Raw genomic sequence first — 14,955 nt, 5'->3', positions numbered from 1 at the left:
TGCCCTGGACAGCTGGTCCTCCCTGCTGGGAGCCAAGCTGCACCAGGAGGGGCACGCGAAGAGCAGCCCACTCGGCACTTAGGAGATGACGCTTCGCTCTGTTTAAACTGTCACCCGGTTCTCAGTAAAGATGGCTCTCTCACGTCCAGGCCGCCAAGCTGCTCCATCTGGCGGCTCTCACAGCGAGGGGACAGCCTGGCTCACCCACTATGTGGCTCTGCCCTGCTCGGAGCTGTGGGAACCACCAAGTCATGTGCCCTGGGTCTTTCCTGATGGAAGACACACCCTCAAGACTGATGTGAGATCTGAGTGCTCACAGCCATTGTCGCTGCTGAGCTGGACCAGTAAGAAACCGCCCAGAGACGCTGGGCCGTCCTCTGAAACAGACCGAGGCACACATTCCTCAGGTGGGAGCTGTCTCCGTCAGTCACCACCAAGCTGCCTGTTTCCTCACACCTCGGGTCTGGGGGCAGCAGCTGCTCTGACGTCACAGCCCAGGGGAGCCCTTGGGACAGGAGCAGGGTCTCACACAAGCACCACCTCAGCAACTGTGAGTTGTCAGAATCACGCAAGGTCACAATGCAGAAAAAGCACTGTGTGTTTCTATGTGGAGACCTGCTTCTCTGAGCATGGAACACACACACAGGGCATACACACAGACGAGACGCCCAGGGATTGTAACATTCACTGAAAACGCAAGAATCAAAGTTACCCTGCAAGTAATAACATCACTTTATTTTAACTGAAGTTAAGGACAAAGCTGGCCACATTCGAGATTAACAGGCCTCCTCCAGATGGTTAAAACCTTCTTCTCTCTCTTGGCTAATCATCTCCTAAATTCTAGCGATTCCCAAAACTTCTCCGGAACCACCTGAAACTGTTTTAAGGAGACCCACCACACCACCACGTGGCGAAGCTCGATCAAACGCACCGCTGGACACACCTCACTGGATATCGTCATCGTCAAAGAGATCTTCAAAATCTACAAAATGAACAAAACCACAAGTTGATGGTCACACAAGGTCAATAACGGAAGACATAACATAAAGGGGTCACGCGGTCGTTCAAAACCAGAGAGAAAATAGAAGACAATCTGATACACGACTTCCCCATGACGGGCTCTCAACTTCACCCAACCAGGGCTGACGTAGGCCAACAGGACAGTGGTCCAGCGGGCACCTTTAGGCTTTTTCCATTTACACGACAACCTCGAGTAAAGAGGCAGTGTGCTCTGGATCCTGTGGGCGACCCTCACAGCCAGGACTGTGCAGGGCAGCACCTGCACCTGTGAGCACAGCCAGGGCCCCACTCGTGTTGACGCTGCGTGGAGGTGAAGGGGCGGCTGGTGGAAGCCCCCGGAGGCTCGCAGCCTGAGAGTGGAAACGCGGGGTGGGGGCGGGGGCGGGGGGTTGGAGGAAGGTGGTGGAGGGAAGGAGCGCTGTGAGAACTCAGAGCCAGTGAGACTCCCGTTAAAAGAGTCGGTCGGACCTCTGGTTAGCTTGAAAATCACAGCCCGACCCCATTCCCACTGGAAGAAATGCCGCCAGATCAAGGAGCACTGCATCTGCAAGGGGTAAAACCTAGTTCAGCATTACGTCCTTCTGTGTAAATTTTCTAAACTTCCACCATGGGTGTTACTTTCACAAGAGGGGAAAAACACTAAACTCCCGTGTGCCATGCACTGGGGATGTGCAGCGTGAACGAACCACGAGGGCCACCAGCCCCCACACAGCTGCTCCCGGGGACAGCCGCACCAGGCACCCCCACCCCCTGCAGGGACCGCCTCCTGAGACCCGGCCTGGAGGCACTGTGCCCACCCATCAGGCTCAGGACTCTGCACCCCACGCCCCCCACACCCGCTCCCCTAAAAAACTTAAATGCTACTCAGTTCCAGGGGCCCAAATGTCACCTCCTGTCCTCATGAAGCAACCTGGCTTTTCTGTTTAGCCAACGGGGGCCTGAACAGAACAGAGAAAATGGGCTCGGGCGTGAGAGGGATCTAGGGCCAGCAAAATCCAACAGGGCAAGATAACATCCTAGCTGACCAGTGACCAAAGTTCTTTGCAGTGATAGGCACCCCGCATGAAAGAAGGATGACAAGAGAGAAAACACCACTGAACTCTCCTGAGAAAGCGGTCTTGTGTTTCTACTTACGATTTAACCCTCAGTAAGGATTAATAAATCTGTAGGAACAACGCCCTAAGAAATCGGAAGGGAACAAGAGAAATACACCCTCAAACGTGGATGAAGACTTCCTATAAAGTTTGCTTTTCACTGTTATTTCATAAAACTCCACCCATGTTCCTCAAACTGCAGACAGCTGCTGGTCTCAGAGAAGAGGCACAGGGAGAGCAGGAGGGCGGCTGTCACTCGGCACAGGCACCGGGGACGAGCACCCGGGTGGACGCAGGAGCCCAGAGCACAGCCGCCAGGAGCGCGGAGACAGCCTGGCAGGCGGAGCAGGCGGAGGCCGCCAGTCTCGGGCTCAGGTGCGCCTCCCGCACTCAGACTCCACACCTGGCACGCGGGCCGGGCGCTCCTCTCCCTCCTGAAAAACAGGGCAGCCCATTTCCCACAGCTGCACCGTGGTCCAAGAACAAAGGACCTGGCCACAACCCACGTCATTCATCTCAAGAGACTGCTCCACCCCATAACCTGCAGAAGAAACACAGCCTGAAACTGGCAAGCCAATCCCAGCGTCCTTACCATTAAAAAAGTCTGCGTGAACTGCCTTTTCATTGGCTGCCAAGTCCATCAGGAGCCCGGTGCTGCCTCCTGCCTGGTTGGGGGGAAGGAAAGGTTACGTCAGTGGGGTTTTCAGAGAGAATGAAGGCTAACTGCCTCACGGGCTCCACACCACTGCTGGGCAGAAAGTGTCCAGGTGAGGGACCAAATTCAGTCCAGAGAAGGAAGTGGCTGGAGCAGGGGTGAGGCAGGCAGCATTTGGAGGAATGATGGGAAGGTCCCCTCAGGTCTTGCGTTCTTAGGCTCCTCCGTGCCTTTTACGGAGAATCCTGCCTGGAAGGCAGCTCTCCTGCACACACCCGGGGAGGGGGCTCCTGTCCCCACTGGCCTGGCCACAGAGGCCCCCACTGAGCCCACCGATCCCTCTGCTCTCAATGCCCCCTGCTTCTTCTGAGAATTAAGTCATTTCCCCTGAGAAACTGACCTGCTCACCTGGGGTTCTTCTGGTGGGGGTGTCATCACGGGCCACCCCTCAACGCGGGCAGTAAAAAAACATCAGGACCAAAGCTCGGCGGCGGCGTGAGGACTCTGAGTCTCTCAGGTAACATGGGGCACTAGACCAGAGGCCTCTCGGGGCGGCACCCCAGCCAGCCGGCCCTCAGGTCCCTCTGCACCCTGACTCCCAGCACCCTCCAGGCTGGCTGTCCACTTCTTCCGGCTCAGACCACTGAGGAGCTCCTGAGTTCCCCATAGAGCTGCGGGCGGCTGCTCTCAGCAACCAGGGTTCTCAGAGGCCTCCCTTCTCTCCTCAGTTAGCCAGCGCCCCGTCCCCCCGACCCTGCACCGACATCGGTGCGGACTCGGTCCCTGGAGGCCTGGCCTTCATTCAGACCCTCTTCCGGTTTCCTGTTCTTCGGTTCACACCACCCCATCACCCCCACAGTAGAGGCTTCCAGGGACCCCACACCTGCCTAAGGCAGCGCCTGGAGTGAGGGCTGAGAAGCAGGGTTAGTGGAGGGGTGGGGTTTGGAGAACCCACCCATCCCAGGACAGCGGGGAGCAATTCAATATCTGCTACCCTCCGCCCGCGCCCCTACCCCCCGGCTCCCTCTCAGGCACCTAAAGGTCTGGCCCGCACGTTAAGCCGAAACCGTGCCTTCCCCTAGACGCCCTCCGCCGTCCCCAGCGCACCCAGCACGGCCTCCGGCATCTGGCTGCAGCCAGCTGCGCTCCGAAGGCTTTGCTGGGCCACCCCTAAGCCCTAGGAGGGCTTCTAACAACCCGCACCGCCAACCTCCCCAGACACTTGGGCTGGCAATGACTGTGTAGCGACCTCCGGGAGCACGCAGGCCGGGGCTGTGACAGGCAGAAACGGAGGCCCCGGGCCTGGGGCGCTGGCCTGACGCTCGGAGCCCACTAACAGCAGCACAGGGACCTGCGGCGGCCCAGAGCGGCGGGAGGCAGCCGCGCGGCGCCCACCCACGGCCCGCGCCCGCGCCCGCCCCGCCGCCCGGCAGCACGCCCTCCAGGGCGGCGCCCACGCCCGGGGCTGCCCTCCGGGCCCCGTCGCTCGGCTCAGCCCGGCCGCCGCCCTCAGGCGCCCCAGGGGCCCGCGCTGCGGCGGCACCGCGGGGAGGGCGAGCGCGGGGCCCTGCAGGCCGCTGCCTCCCCGCGGCCCGGCAGAGAAGGGCGCCGAGAGCTGGCCGCGGAGCCTCCCCCGCCCGGCCCGGCGCGGCCCGCCGCACCTCGTCCAGGTCCACGTACGGCCCGGCGCCCTCGGGAAACATCTCGTCCACCGCCGGCTTCATCTCCTCACGCAGCCCCGGCGCCCCCGGCTCACTTCCGGCCCGCCGACCGCCTCTTCCGGCGCGGGCCCCGTCGCGGCAGGTCTAGACGCCGGAAGGCGGCCGACTCTATGGTTCCCCCTCCCCATCCCCACCGCCATTTGGCGGGTCTAGACTCCGGAGGACCTTCAACTCTATGGTCCCCTCCTACATTCGTCTTGATTAGGGCAGTGCTCTTGCCTGGAGAATCCCAGGGACGGGGCAGCCTGCTGGGCTGCCGTCTATAGGGTCGCACAGAGTCGGACACGACTGAAGCGACTTAGCAGCAGCAGCAGGGCAGGTCGGGGGAGGACAGTCCTGGTCTGGCCTGCGGTGGACAGGTCTTGGCTGCCTGTCAGCACGTAAGAGAAGCTGCTTGATGACTTCACGGTGGCCCGCCACCACAGACAGTTTGGCCCTAATGGGCTGGCACAGATAGGTGCCCAAGAAATTACCCATTAAAGAATGTGAGTGGTGAGCAGAGTGAAGGGCAAGCAGAGAATGGAGAAAATATTTGCAAACTGTGTATCTGATAAAACGTTAATATCCAGAATGTATAGAGACCTCCTAAAATGCAACAACAAGGAACACAGTGGCTCATTAAAAAATCAGCAAAGGTCTCAAATAAACATTTCTCCAAAGCAGGTTTATAAATGACCAACAAACCATGAAAAGATGCTTGGTGTCACTGTGCATCAGCAAAATGCAAACCAAACCATAAGGAGATACCACCTCACATCCATCGAGACAGCTACTATCGGCACCCCAGAAAATAGCAAGTGTTGGGGGAATGTGGGGAAATGGGAACCCTTATGCACTGCTGGTTGGGATGTCAAATGGTGCAGCTGTTCTTGAAAACAACACGGAGGTTCCTCGAAGATTAAACAGATTTGCCAAGCACTAGCCCATGAAGGCACTGGCAAGCCACTCCAGTACTCTTGCCTGGAAAATCCCATGGATGGAGGAGCCTGGTGGGCTGCAGTCCATGGGGTCGCTACGAGTCAGACATGACTGAGCGACTTCACTTTCACTTTTCACTTTCACACATTGGAGAAGGAAATGGCAACCCACTCCAGTGTTTTTGCCTGGAGAATCCCAGGGACGGGGGAGCCTGGTGGGCTGCCGTCTATGGGGTCACACAGAGTCAGACACGACTGAAGTGACCTAGCAGCAGCAGCAGCCCACCAGGCTCCTCAGTCCATGGGAGTCTCCAGGCAAAAATTCTGGAGTAGGTTGCCATGCCCTCCTCCAGGGGATCTTCCCAACCCGGGGATTGAACCCGAATCTCTTACGTCTCCAGTGTTGGCAGGAGGGTTATTGACCACTAGCACCAGCTGGGAAGCCAGATTTGCCATATGGTCCAGCAATTCCACTTCTGGGCATATATCCAGAACTGAATGCAGGGTCCCGAAGTGATAGTATTTGTACAGCCATGTTCACAGCAACATTCATCACGATGGCTACAATGCGCAAGCAACTCAAATAGATATGAATCAACATTGGAATGGTTGAGCAAAATGTGGTGCTTCAATGCAATGGACTATTATTCAGCCTTTAAAAGGAAGGAAATTCTGACTGCTTCTGCAGTGCGGAAGAACCTTAAGGACACCATGCTCAGTGAAATCACCAAGAAGCAAATATATGATTCCACTTACATAAGGGTTGTAGAGTAACCAAATTAATAGAGACAGAAAATAGGACAGGGCTGAACTGGACATGGAACAACAGACTGGTTCCAAATAGGAAAAGGAGTGCGTCAAGGCTGTATATTGTCACCCTGCTTATTTAACTTATATGCAGAGTACATCATGAGGAACGCTGGGCTGGAAGAAGCACAAGCTGGAATCAAGATTGCCGGGAGAAATATCGATAACCTCAGATATGCAGATGACACCACCCTTATGGCAGAAAGTGAAGAGGAACTCAAAGGCCTCTTGATGAAAGTGAAAGAGGAGAGTGAAAAGGTTGGCTTGAAGCTCAACATTCAGAAAACGAAGATCATGGCATCTGGTCCCATCACTTCTTGGGAAATAGATGGGGAAACAGTGGAAACCGTGTCTGACTTTATTTTTTTGGGCTCCAAAATCACTGCAGATGCTGATTGCAGCCATGAAATTAAAAGACACTTACTCCTTGGAAGGAAAGTTATGACCAGCCTAGATAGCATATTGAAAAGCAGAGACATTACTCTGCCAACCAAGGTCCGTCTAGTCAAGGCTATGGTTTTTCCCGTGGTCATGTATGGATGTGAGAGTTGGACTGTGAAGAAAGCTGATCGCCGAAGAATTGATGCTTTTGAACTGTGGTGCTGGAGAAGACTCTTGAGAGTCCCTTGGACTGCAAGGAGATCCAAAGTCCATTCTAGAGGAGATCAATCCTGGGTGTTCATTGGAAGGACTGATGCTAAAGCTGAAGCTCCAATACTTTGGCCACCTCATGCGACGAGTTGACTCACTGGAAAAGAGTCTGACGCTGGGAGGGATTGGGGGCAGGAGGAGAAGGGGACGACAGAGAATGAGATGGCTGGATGGCATCACCGACTCTGTGGACATGAGTTTGAGTGAACTCCGGGAGTTGGTGATGGACAGGGAGGCCTGGCGTGCTGCGGTTCATGGGGTCGCGGAGAGTCGGACACGACTGAGTGACTGAACTGAACTGATGGGAAGAGCAGTTAGCTTTTGTTGGGGACAGAGTTTCAGTTTGGGACGAGGAGCTAGTCTGAGGTGGAGGGTGAGGACTGCTGCCTAACAGTGTGAATGCACTTAATGCCCTTCAATAATGGCTCAGATAATGAATCTTGTGTTATCTTTATTTTGTCATAAGCTTTTCTAAAGAAGAACGTGAATGAGAAGGGAGGACAAGGGGGGAAGAGGGTAGGAAGGAGGGCCGATGTTTGAGTGACAGGGGCAGAAGTGGGTGGGCTTGGGGGCTGGGCTGTGGGAGAGCTGGGGGTGGGGGAGGGGAGGGTGGCTCCAGGGAGATAGGAATTGAACAGGGACTGAGCTGGGACTGTTGCATGGGTCGGGCGTGGGTGGACCAGGGAGAAGGGAGAAGCAACTGGACATGTGGGTGAGCCTCCAGCGTCACTGCGACACGAGTCACCTCAAGTGCCTGAGTGAAAGTCAGACCAGGGACGCTGGGGCCTCTGGCACCAAGAGGCTCCCCTCCTGAGCGGATTCAAAGCGTGGAGCCCCCATTCCCATGGGGGGCGAGGTCTCCAGGAGAGCTGGGCGCAGGGAAGCTGATGTTCACGGACGGGCAGAACCAGCACGGTGGTGCCGCACAGGAGGAGCCAGGTCAGGGCGCACTGGGGGCCCAAGGGCACGGGGGCTGCAGGCTGCTGCTGGTGATCACTGCCAGCCCATGTCCTCTGAGAGGCAAAGGGCCCTATTTGTGAGTGCTCCAGGACAGAGGTGTGGGCGAAGAATGCGGTATCCCATCGGTAAATAAACAACGTGAGGCCGTCAGGCCATCCTCCTCTGCAGCTGCCCCCAACCCTGCACCCAGAGGGGATTCAGAAGGAAGAAAGGCAGGATGCTGGCCCCAGATAGCTGAGGTGCATGTCAGGGCAATGGATTCAATAAGCCCAGATTCTTGTATCTTCCCAAACATAGAGAAGCACCAAATTCACTAACTTGAGATGTCCGGTTTTCTTTAATTAGCAGTACTCTTTTTCATGTTCCAACTACCTAGTCTTTTTTGGCAAATGTTCTGGCTCCTCCCTTACCTCTTCAAGACAGCCCATCACAGTGATCCAGGAGGCTGTCTCCCCAGCTCAAGGCCCTGGTGTGTGCCTGCCAGACTCAGATCATGGCATCCAGTCCCAGCCCTGTGCTAGCAGAGACAGGGAGAACGTGGAAGCAGGGACAGAGCTCATTGTGTTGAGTTACAAAATCCCTGTCAAATACGACTGCAGCCATGACATTAAAAGACGCTCGCTCCTTGGAAGGAAAGTGATGACAAACCTGCTGCTGCTGCTAAGTCACTTCAGTTGTATCCGACTCTGTGTGACCCCATAGATGGCAGCCCACCAGGCTCCCCTAGACAGTGTATTAAAAAGCAGAGACATCACTTTGTCGACAAAGGTCTGTCTAGTCAAAGCTATGGTTTTTTCCAGTGGTCGTGTATGGATGTTAGAGTTGGATCATAAAGAAAACTGAAGAAAGCTTTTGAACTGTGGTGTTGGAGACGACTCTTGAGAGTCCCTGGGACAGCAAGGAGATCCCACCAGTCAATCCCAAAGGAAATTGACCCTGGATATTCACTGGCAGGACCGATGCTGAAGCTGAAGCTCCAATACTTTGGCCACCTGATGCGAAGAACCAACACATTGAATAAGACCCTGATGCTGGGAAAGATTGAGGGCAGGAGGAGAAGGGGACGACAGAGGATGAGATGGTTAGATAACATCACTGACTCGATGGACATGAATCTGAGCAAGCTCTGGGAGATGGTGAAGGACAGGGGAGCCTGGTGTGCTGCAGTCCACGGGGTCGCACAGGGTCAGACACGACTTAGCAACTGAACAACGACAGCAACATGTCTGCCAAATAAACGCAGTTCTGACCTTAAGGTTATGCATGTTTCTCAGTCAACGTGGGCATCAACTGCTCGGCACAGTGGGCGTGTGGTGCCCCAGCCATCGTCGACCAAGGCAGGGAAGACAGTGGCCGTGGCTGGTGCTTGTCGGTGACGCGGGCTGTGGGGTGGGAAGTGGGGGCTCCGACTGTGGAGGAGGCTGGAGGGGTGCCCAGAGGAGAGTTGGAGCTGTGTGTCAGGTGAACGGGGAGGGCCACAGCCAAGGCTGAGTCCCAAGCGGGGAGTGAGCTGCTCCCGGGGCCGCGGCAGCAGGCAGGGTGTCTGCCGAGGGTGGCCTGGGGATGGGGTTTCTCCTTCTGAGAACAGGAGGAGGGCAGCTAGGCCTGGAAGACGTGGCATGCAGCCGCGTGTCCTGAGCAGCTGTGGTGTGTCCGAGTGGGGACACAGCTCCAGCCAGGGCACCCCAGGACCTTCCTTTGGAGGCACGTGGGGTGGGGTCCTTGGAGTGGCCTACGGGGGCGTCTGGGACCTTCACTCTCCAATGCTCAGCATAACTGGGAGCACAAACATCCAAGTGGCATGCAAATGACCACACACACACACACGAATTAATGCACAGATCAATGCCAAGGGAAGCCTGCTGTCCAGAGAGGCGAAGGTGCCTTTTGTCTGGTGTGTTTGGTTGAGGCCCAGTTGCCACAGGTGGGCTATCACAGGAACCAGGAATTTTTGTGTGTCTGCAGTTAATTTACAGAAACCAAATTCAAACTAGCTCAGGAGGGAAAAGAAACAAAGCATGTATTGGTTTCTCCCAAATCGACTGGCTAGGCCAACAAACTCTTGAGAATTTAAGCTGGGGCACGAGAAGGGAAGCTGCCCGTGACCACAGGAGGTGGAGCAGAGGGGAGGGCAAGAAGCCTGACTGGACACCTGGAGCCGGTGGGTGGCTCCCGAGGCCGGCGCCTGGGCACCATGGCCACCTCCCCCCCACCCTTCCGGGGCCGTTCCCCGCCTGGCCTGGTGTCTGTGCCAGAGGCGGGGAGACAACGCTCAGAGTGACCTTCCTGCTTCATACGCTAAAGGGAAGGCCTTGAAGCTGCACAAGGATAAATTCATTTCCATCACGTGTTTCCACCGAACATAATGTGCAGCGCACAAGTTTCATGAGACCTGACACAATTCTTATTATGTGGGCTAGTTTCTGTGGTTGAGCACCAGCACGAACACTAGTGTCTAAAGTTGAACGAGCTTCCCAGGTGGCACCAGGGAAAGAATCCGCCTGCCGCTGCAGGAGATCCAGGTTTGATTCCTGCGTCGGGAAGATCCCCTAGAGAAGGAAATGGCGTCCCACTCCAGCATTCTCGCCTGGGAAATCCCATGGGCAGAGGACCCTGGCGGGCTGCAGTCCATGGAGTCACAAAAGAGTCAGACACGACTTAGCAACTGAACAACAACAGAAGTTGAATAGTAAGCGCTTTCTATTATTTTACTGTAAAAGAAAAGCTGGTTGCAGCCCAGGAAACCAGTTTCTTCGCCATCTGACGCAGCCCTTGCACCTGGGCGGTGGGGTCCCCCACCGAGGAGCAGCTGTCCCAGGGCCGGAGGACAGTCCCTGACACCCTGTCCATGCTGTCCGTGTGGCCCTCCGCTCCTCGGCGCCCAGGATGGACAGCCCACTCCCCCCACCCCTGAGTCCCTGAGTCTGCAGCACTGGCAGTCACATTCCGGGGCCTTCTGCTTGCAGACCCAGCGCCCAAGCCCCTGGAGATCCTGAAAGACCAGCTGCCCTAGGGTGAGCTCAGCATGATGGGTGGTGCCTGGGCAAGGCCTCCAGCCCAGGGTAGCCGCTGCAGGTCTGCTCGCTGCCCAGCTCGGTGGCCAAAGGCGGGGGCCCTAGGGCAAGCCTGCCTGGACAGGGTCTGGGTTCTCTCAACATGCCAGGCAGTTGCCTGGTGTCTGTATGCCTCAGTTTCTCCACCTGCATTCCAGGGCCCCTCCTAGGTTCAGTGGGAGGATGGGGCAGAATCGCAGCCAGTGCTCCGTGGACAGAGCCTATCGTCTGAGCTCCCTGCCGGTCAACAGGGGCCAGGCCGGTTCATCAAGCGAGAGGCGGAGGGGCTGAGTGGAGCTGCTTCCCCAAAGAAAACCAAGACCCGCCGCAGGTACACTGCACTCAAGTCAGGAGTTTATTAAGGACGAGGCCGCCAGCTCCTGTGGGGTGGGGGGCCCCTGGCCTGGATGCTCACTCCTCCCTGTAGGGGACGTGGAAGCCCAGGGTGGTCCCCAGCGGGAAGTGGGCAAAGAAGGTGCGGGCCATGTCCTCCAGCTGGGGGTAGGCCCCCAGGGCCTGGAAGTGCTGCACGTAGTTCCAGAAGTCAGACGTGGAGAAAGGCCAGTAGGGCATGGCCGGCAGCTCGGCATAGGGGTCTGGAGGGAGGCACCGGGTTCAGGGGCTGGGCCAGCCCGCTGTGCCCGGGAGCACAGCACCTGGTCATCCGGGGAGCAGGCTGAGTCGGCCCTGCCCCTCTGAGCCCCTGGCTGGGGGCGCAGGAGGGGAGCGAGGCCTGGGTGGGGGGTCTGGCCCCGTCGTCCTGGAGACACTGAGCAGGGTGGAGACACCGTGGTGGGACGTGGGGGCGTCCGAGGGGGGACCCAGAGGAGACCCTGGCCCCCAGGCCTGGAATCTGGACGCTCTGCCCCGAGATGGGGAGTCTGAAGTGGGCATGCCCGGTCCTAGGGGGCGCAGGGGGTCCCTCCTGCCCAGTGTGTCCCCAGGGAAGAGGCTCCAGTCCCTCTCCCTGTGGGGCTCGACCTCCAGCTGACCCAGGGCTTCCGCTTCACCAGCTTGGGCCAGAAGCCAACTGCCACCCAGCCCCCCTTCTGCCAGGACCGGACACCCAAGACCAGAAACAAGACCCACACCACCCACGAGAGCAGAGACAAGAGCAATACGGTACCTCCCTCCTCCTGCACCGGCTTGGCCCCTAGGAGGAAAGGGAGAGCAGTCACCCCGAGGCCCTCGGGCAGGACCCCACCGCCCACCAGGATAGCACGGCCCCCACCTGCCAGAGGTGCCATCAGGAGACAAAGCGCCAGCCCAGGCAGCAGGCGGGCCGGCATCTTCCCCAGGGTGACCCCAGTGACCGATGCGCGTAGGTCCACCTGCAGCCAGAGGAAGCCAGACGGGTGAGACCACCCAGGCCCCGGACCCCCGCCACCTCTGCTTGCCCCGCTTCCCCCCGCTTCCCCCCCCACCGCCACCTCCAGGCAGGCACCTCCCGGGAAAACAGCTCAGTGTTCCCATGGCAACTTCGACGTCAGTGGCCTCGTCCTTCCGGGGCTAAACCCACGACTCAGAAGCGGGCGGCCTATCTCTGAGCCACTTAAGGACGGACCCGGGCGTCTGCCCTCCTGGCAGTTACCTTGCAGCTGCTCTCGCCGGGCGCTGCAGCCGACACTCAGGCTCGTCCTTATAAAGGGCCGGGGGGAGGCGTCACCTCCATGAACCGTCACGCTGAGTGTTCCATCCCCGCCCAGAGGACTGAGGGCTCCGGTGACCCTGGCAGACGGCCAGGAGTCCACCACTTCTGGGAGTCTGATCCAGAGATCAAATGGGAGAAAGTTGTCCTTGCACAGAACTAAGATGTTTAGGACTGAATTCAACATCATTTCCCAAAATAAACCACTTCCTTTCTACCGGGAGAGAGACAGCCTAAGTCTGATGGGGTTGCAGGAACAGGGCAATCACAGGGCTGCCCCCGGGACAGGCAGGCAGGACGGGACCCTTGGGGAGCCACCAGCAGCCCCTGCCCACAGGTCACCGTTGAGCCGAGTTGGCAGGAAGGGAGGGTGTCTCCAGACAGGCGCCTTCCAGCTTCCCTGCAGTGATGAAGTGTCTCCTGGCAAGACAGCTCCTTAGGGGTGACCAGCTTCCCTGCAGCGATGAAGTGTCTCCCGGCAAGACAGCTCCTTAGGGGGTGACCATCACTGGTTCCCCGGTGTGCGGTACTAACCCCAGATAGGGAGGAATGATTGTTACCAAGTCCACACTCACTCTGCTCGCTGAGAGACAGGTGTTGAGGCAAGGAAAACAACTTTATTCGGAAAGCCAGCTGACCAAGAAAACAACAGGCTAGCCCCTCAAAATAACGATGTTTTCAGGGTCTGGATGCCAGGTTCTTTTATAGATTGGAGATGGGGGGAGGTGAGAAGCAAAATAAAAAGGCCATTAATCTTGCAAAGATTAATTCTTCTCCTAGAACGGCAAGCCTCAGGCAGGGGGCATGTTGACCTCTTCCTTCCTGCCATCTACTGGTGGACCGGGTTCTGAACAAAAGGCACTTGGTTTACAGTCAGGCGGAGCGGCAGGATTCTCCCAGGCAGGCCGTTCTGTATGATGCTAATAACAAAACCAATGGAAAGCAAGTCAAACAGTTTCACCGTGGAGTCAGAATTGGCCTCTTCTCTGCAACGGAGTGTCTTCTGGCAAAGAAGACCTGGCAGAGTTTAGGGGCTCTGGTCCCAGCTTCACCAGAAGAGGTGGTCTGCTCAACCTTCCTGCCACGCGGCCACACTCCAGACCGGACCCTGGGTTTTGTTCTTAGAAATCCGGGCTCTGTTGTGCTACAGGAGAGGAATTCTCTTAGGGCAGCTGTGCCAGTGTCTTCAGCTGGGAACTCTGTGACTGTATCAGGGTCCCCAGGTCCACCCCCACACTGGCTGGGGGGACCCCCAGGACTCAGCTGGAATTCAGGGCAGAGAAGGGAGGCAGGCGGGGACAGGCCGGGGACCAGGCGTGAGCTTCCAGAGCCCCGCCCCACGCACAACATGCCCCCATCCCTGCCACCAGCCAGCAGGGGCCATCTCCCTGGGAGCCCAGTAGACACGCAGCACCCGGGGCTTTTACTGGTGGGGGTGGTGGTCACAGGCAGCTGTGCCTGGGGAAGGTTCCAGAGCCCCAGAGGAAGTGCTCCGCAGGCAGGAGCCTCACTCTGCAGATGTTTAAAGGCAGCGAGGCCCTCCTCCTCCCCAAGGACCCTCCCCGAGCTCCAGCCCAGGGCCAGCCTCACGGGAGTCCCTCCTGAGCAGGTCAACGACTCTCTCGAGGGGACAGGTGGGCCTGTCTGTTAACTCTTTTCTGCACAGCGTAGTTTTCTGGTTCTTTGTCTCCTGGGCTGGAAATTTAAGCTCTTAGCTCACTGTTTTCTTTTCCCACATTCTCCAGCACACATAGACGCTGCCAAGCCCAGCCCTCACTCCACAGCCTCACTAAGGGGCTGCAGCCGCCCGGTCACCTGCACCTCGGGGTCACCTGCACCTCCTGCAGGCTCTTGGCTCTGAGACTTGACTTTGCACTTGGTACTGTGGTTTACGGAGGCCCCTGACCACTGGGAACAGCAGCATTGACATCAGACCAGAGACCCAGTCCCCGAGACCATCCTGACCCGTCTGGTCCCCTGGGCCGCTCTCCTGCCTCCCCTGCTCTGCCGACAGGGCCACCAGGAGCCTGACGGGCTGGGGATGGTATGTAGGAATAGGACTTATGTGGAGCGTGTGCGGGGGGAGCTGAGGAAGTGGAGTCTGTCTGGAAGGAGCGTGGGAAGCCGTCTCTGTGTGGCTCTCACGTCTGTGCCTTCAGGGCCCAGCATCTCAGTGGGCCTGGGACCCTGATGTTCTGTGGGAGAGGCGGAGCTGGGTGGGGGGCAGGGAGCGAGAACCAGCCGCCCTGCCGCCGTCGTCACCGCATGCTGTCCATGGCGAATGTTGCCGTGGAAAGGAAAGCGGGGGTGAGCTTGCTCTTTCCCCTCCTGGGAACAAGCGATGAGCACAGTGAGCGGCCTGAGATTTCCCCGTCCTCTTGCTTCAGGGGCCCCTAACGCTGGGTCTGTGACTGTTTGCTTTTCTGCCC

At 57.8% G+C, this 14,955-nt stretch overlaps 2 protein-coding genes across 2 annotated transcripts; both read right to left on the bottom strand.

Moving 5' to 3' along the window:
• Positions 1 to 708: 708 nt before the first annotated feature.
• Positions 709 to 4,577, bottom strand: COPS9 (COP9 signalosome subunit 9). Its single transcript, XM_088835053.1, has 3 exons — positions 4,431 to 4,577; positions 2,707 to 2,779; positions 709 to 982 (listed from the first exon to the last, which is right to left on the bottom strand). Exons 1-3 carry the CDS (start codon positions 4,491 to 4,493, stop codon positions 945 to 947), a joined length of 174 nt encoding a protein of 57 aa, XP_088691179.1. The 5' UTR covers positions 4,494 to 4,577; the 3' UTR covers positions 709 to 944.
• A 6,403-nt stretch (positions 4,578 to 10,980) lies between these two features.
• Positions 10,981 to 12,672, bottom strand: OTOS (otospiralin). The gene is made up of 4 exons (XM_055403803.2): positions 12,470 to 12,672; positions 12,110 to 12,209; positions 12,005 to 12,031; positions 10,981 to 11,474 (listed from the first exon to the last, which is right to left on the bottom strand). Exons 2-4 carry the CDS (start codon positions 12,165 to 12,167, stop codon positions 11,290 to 11,292), a joined length of 270 nt encoding a protein of 89 aa, XP_055259778.1. The 5' UTR covers positions 12,168 to 12,209; positions 12,470 to 12,672; the 3' UTR covers positions 10,981 to 11,289.
• Between the last annotated feature and the right edge of the window lie 2,283 nt (positions 12,673 to 14,955).

This window comes from Moschus berezovskii, chromosome 4 (genome assembly GCF_049115385.1).
Source record: "Moschus berezovskii isolate FMDL1 chromosome 4, NW_MosBer_1.0, whole genome shotgun sequence".
NCBI lineage: Eukaryota > Metazoa > Chordata > Mammalia > Artiodactyla > Moschidae > Moschus > Moschus berezovskii.
This window is presented reverse-complemented; position numbering and strand designations above follow the sequence as displayed.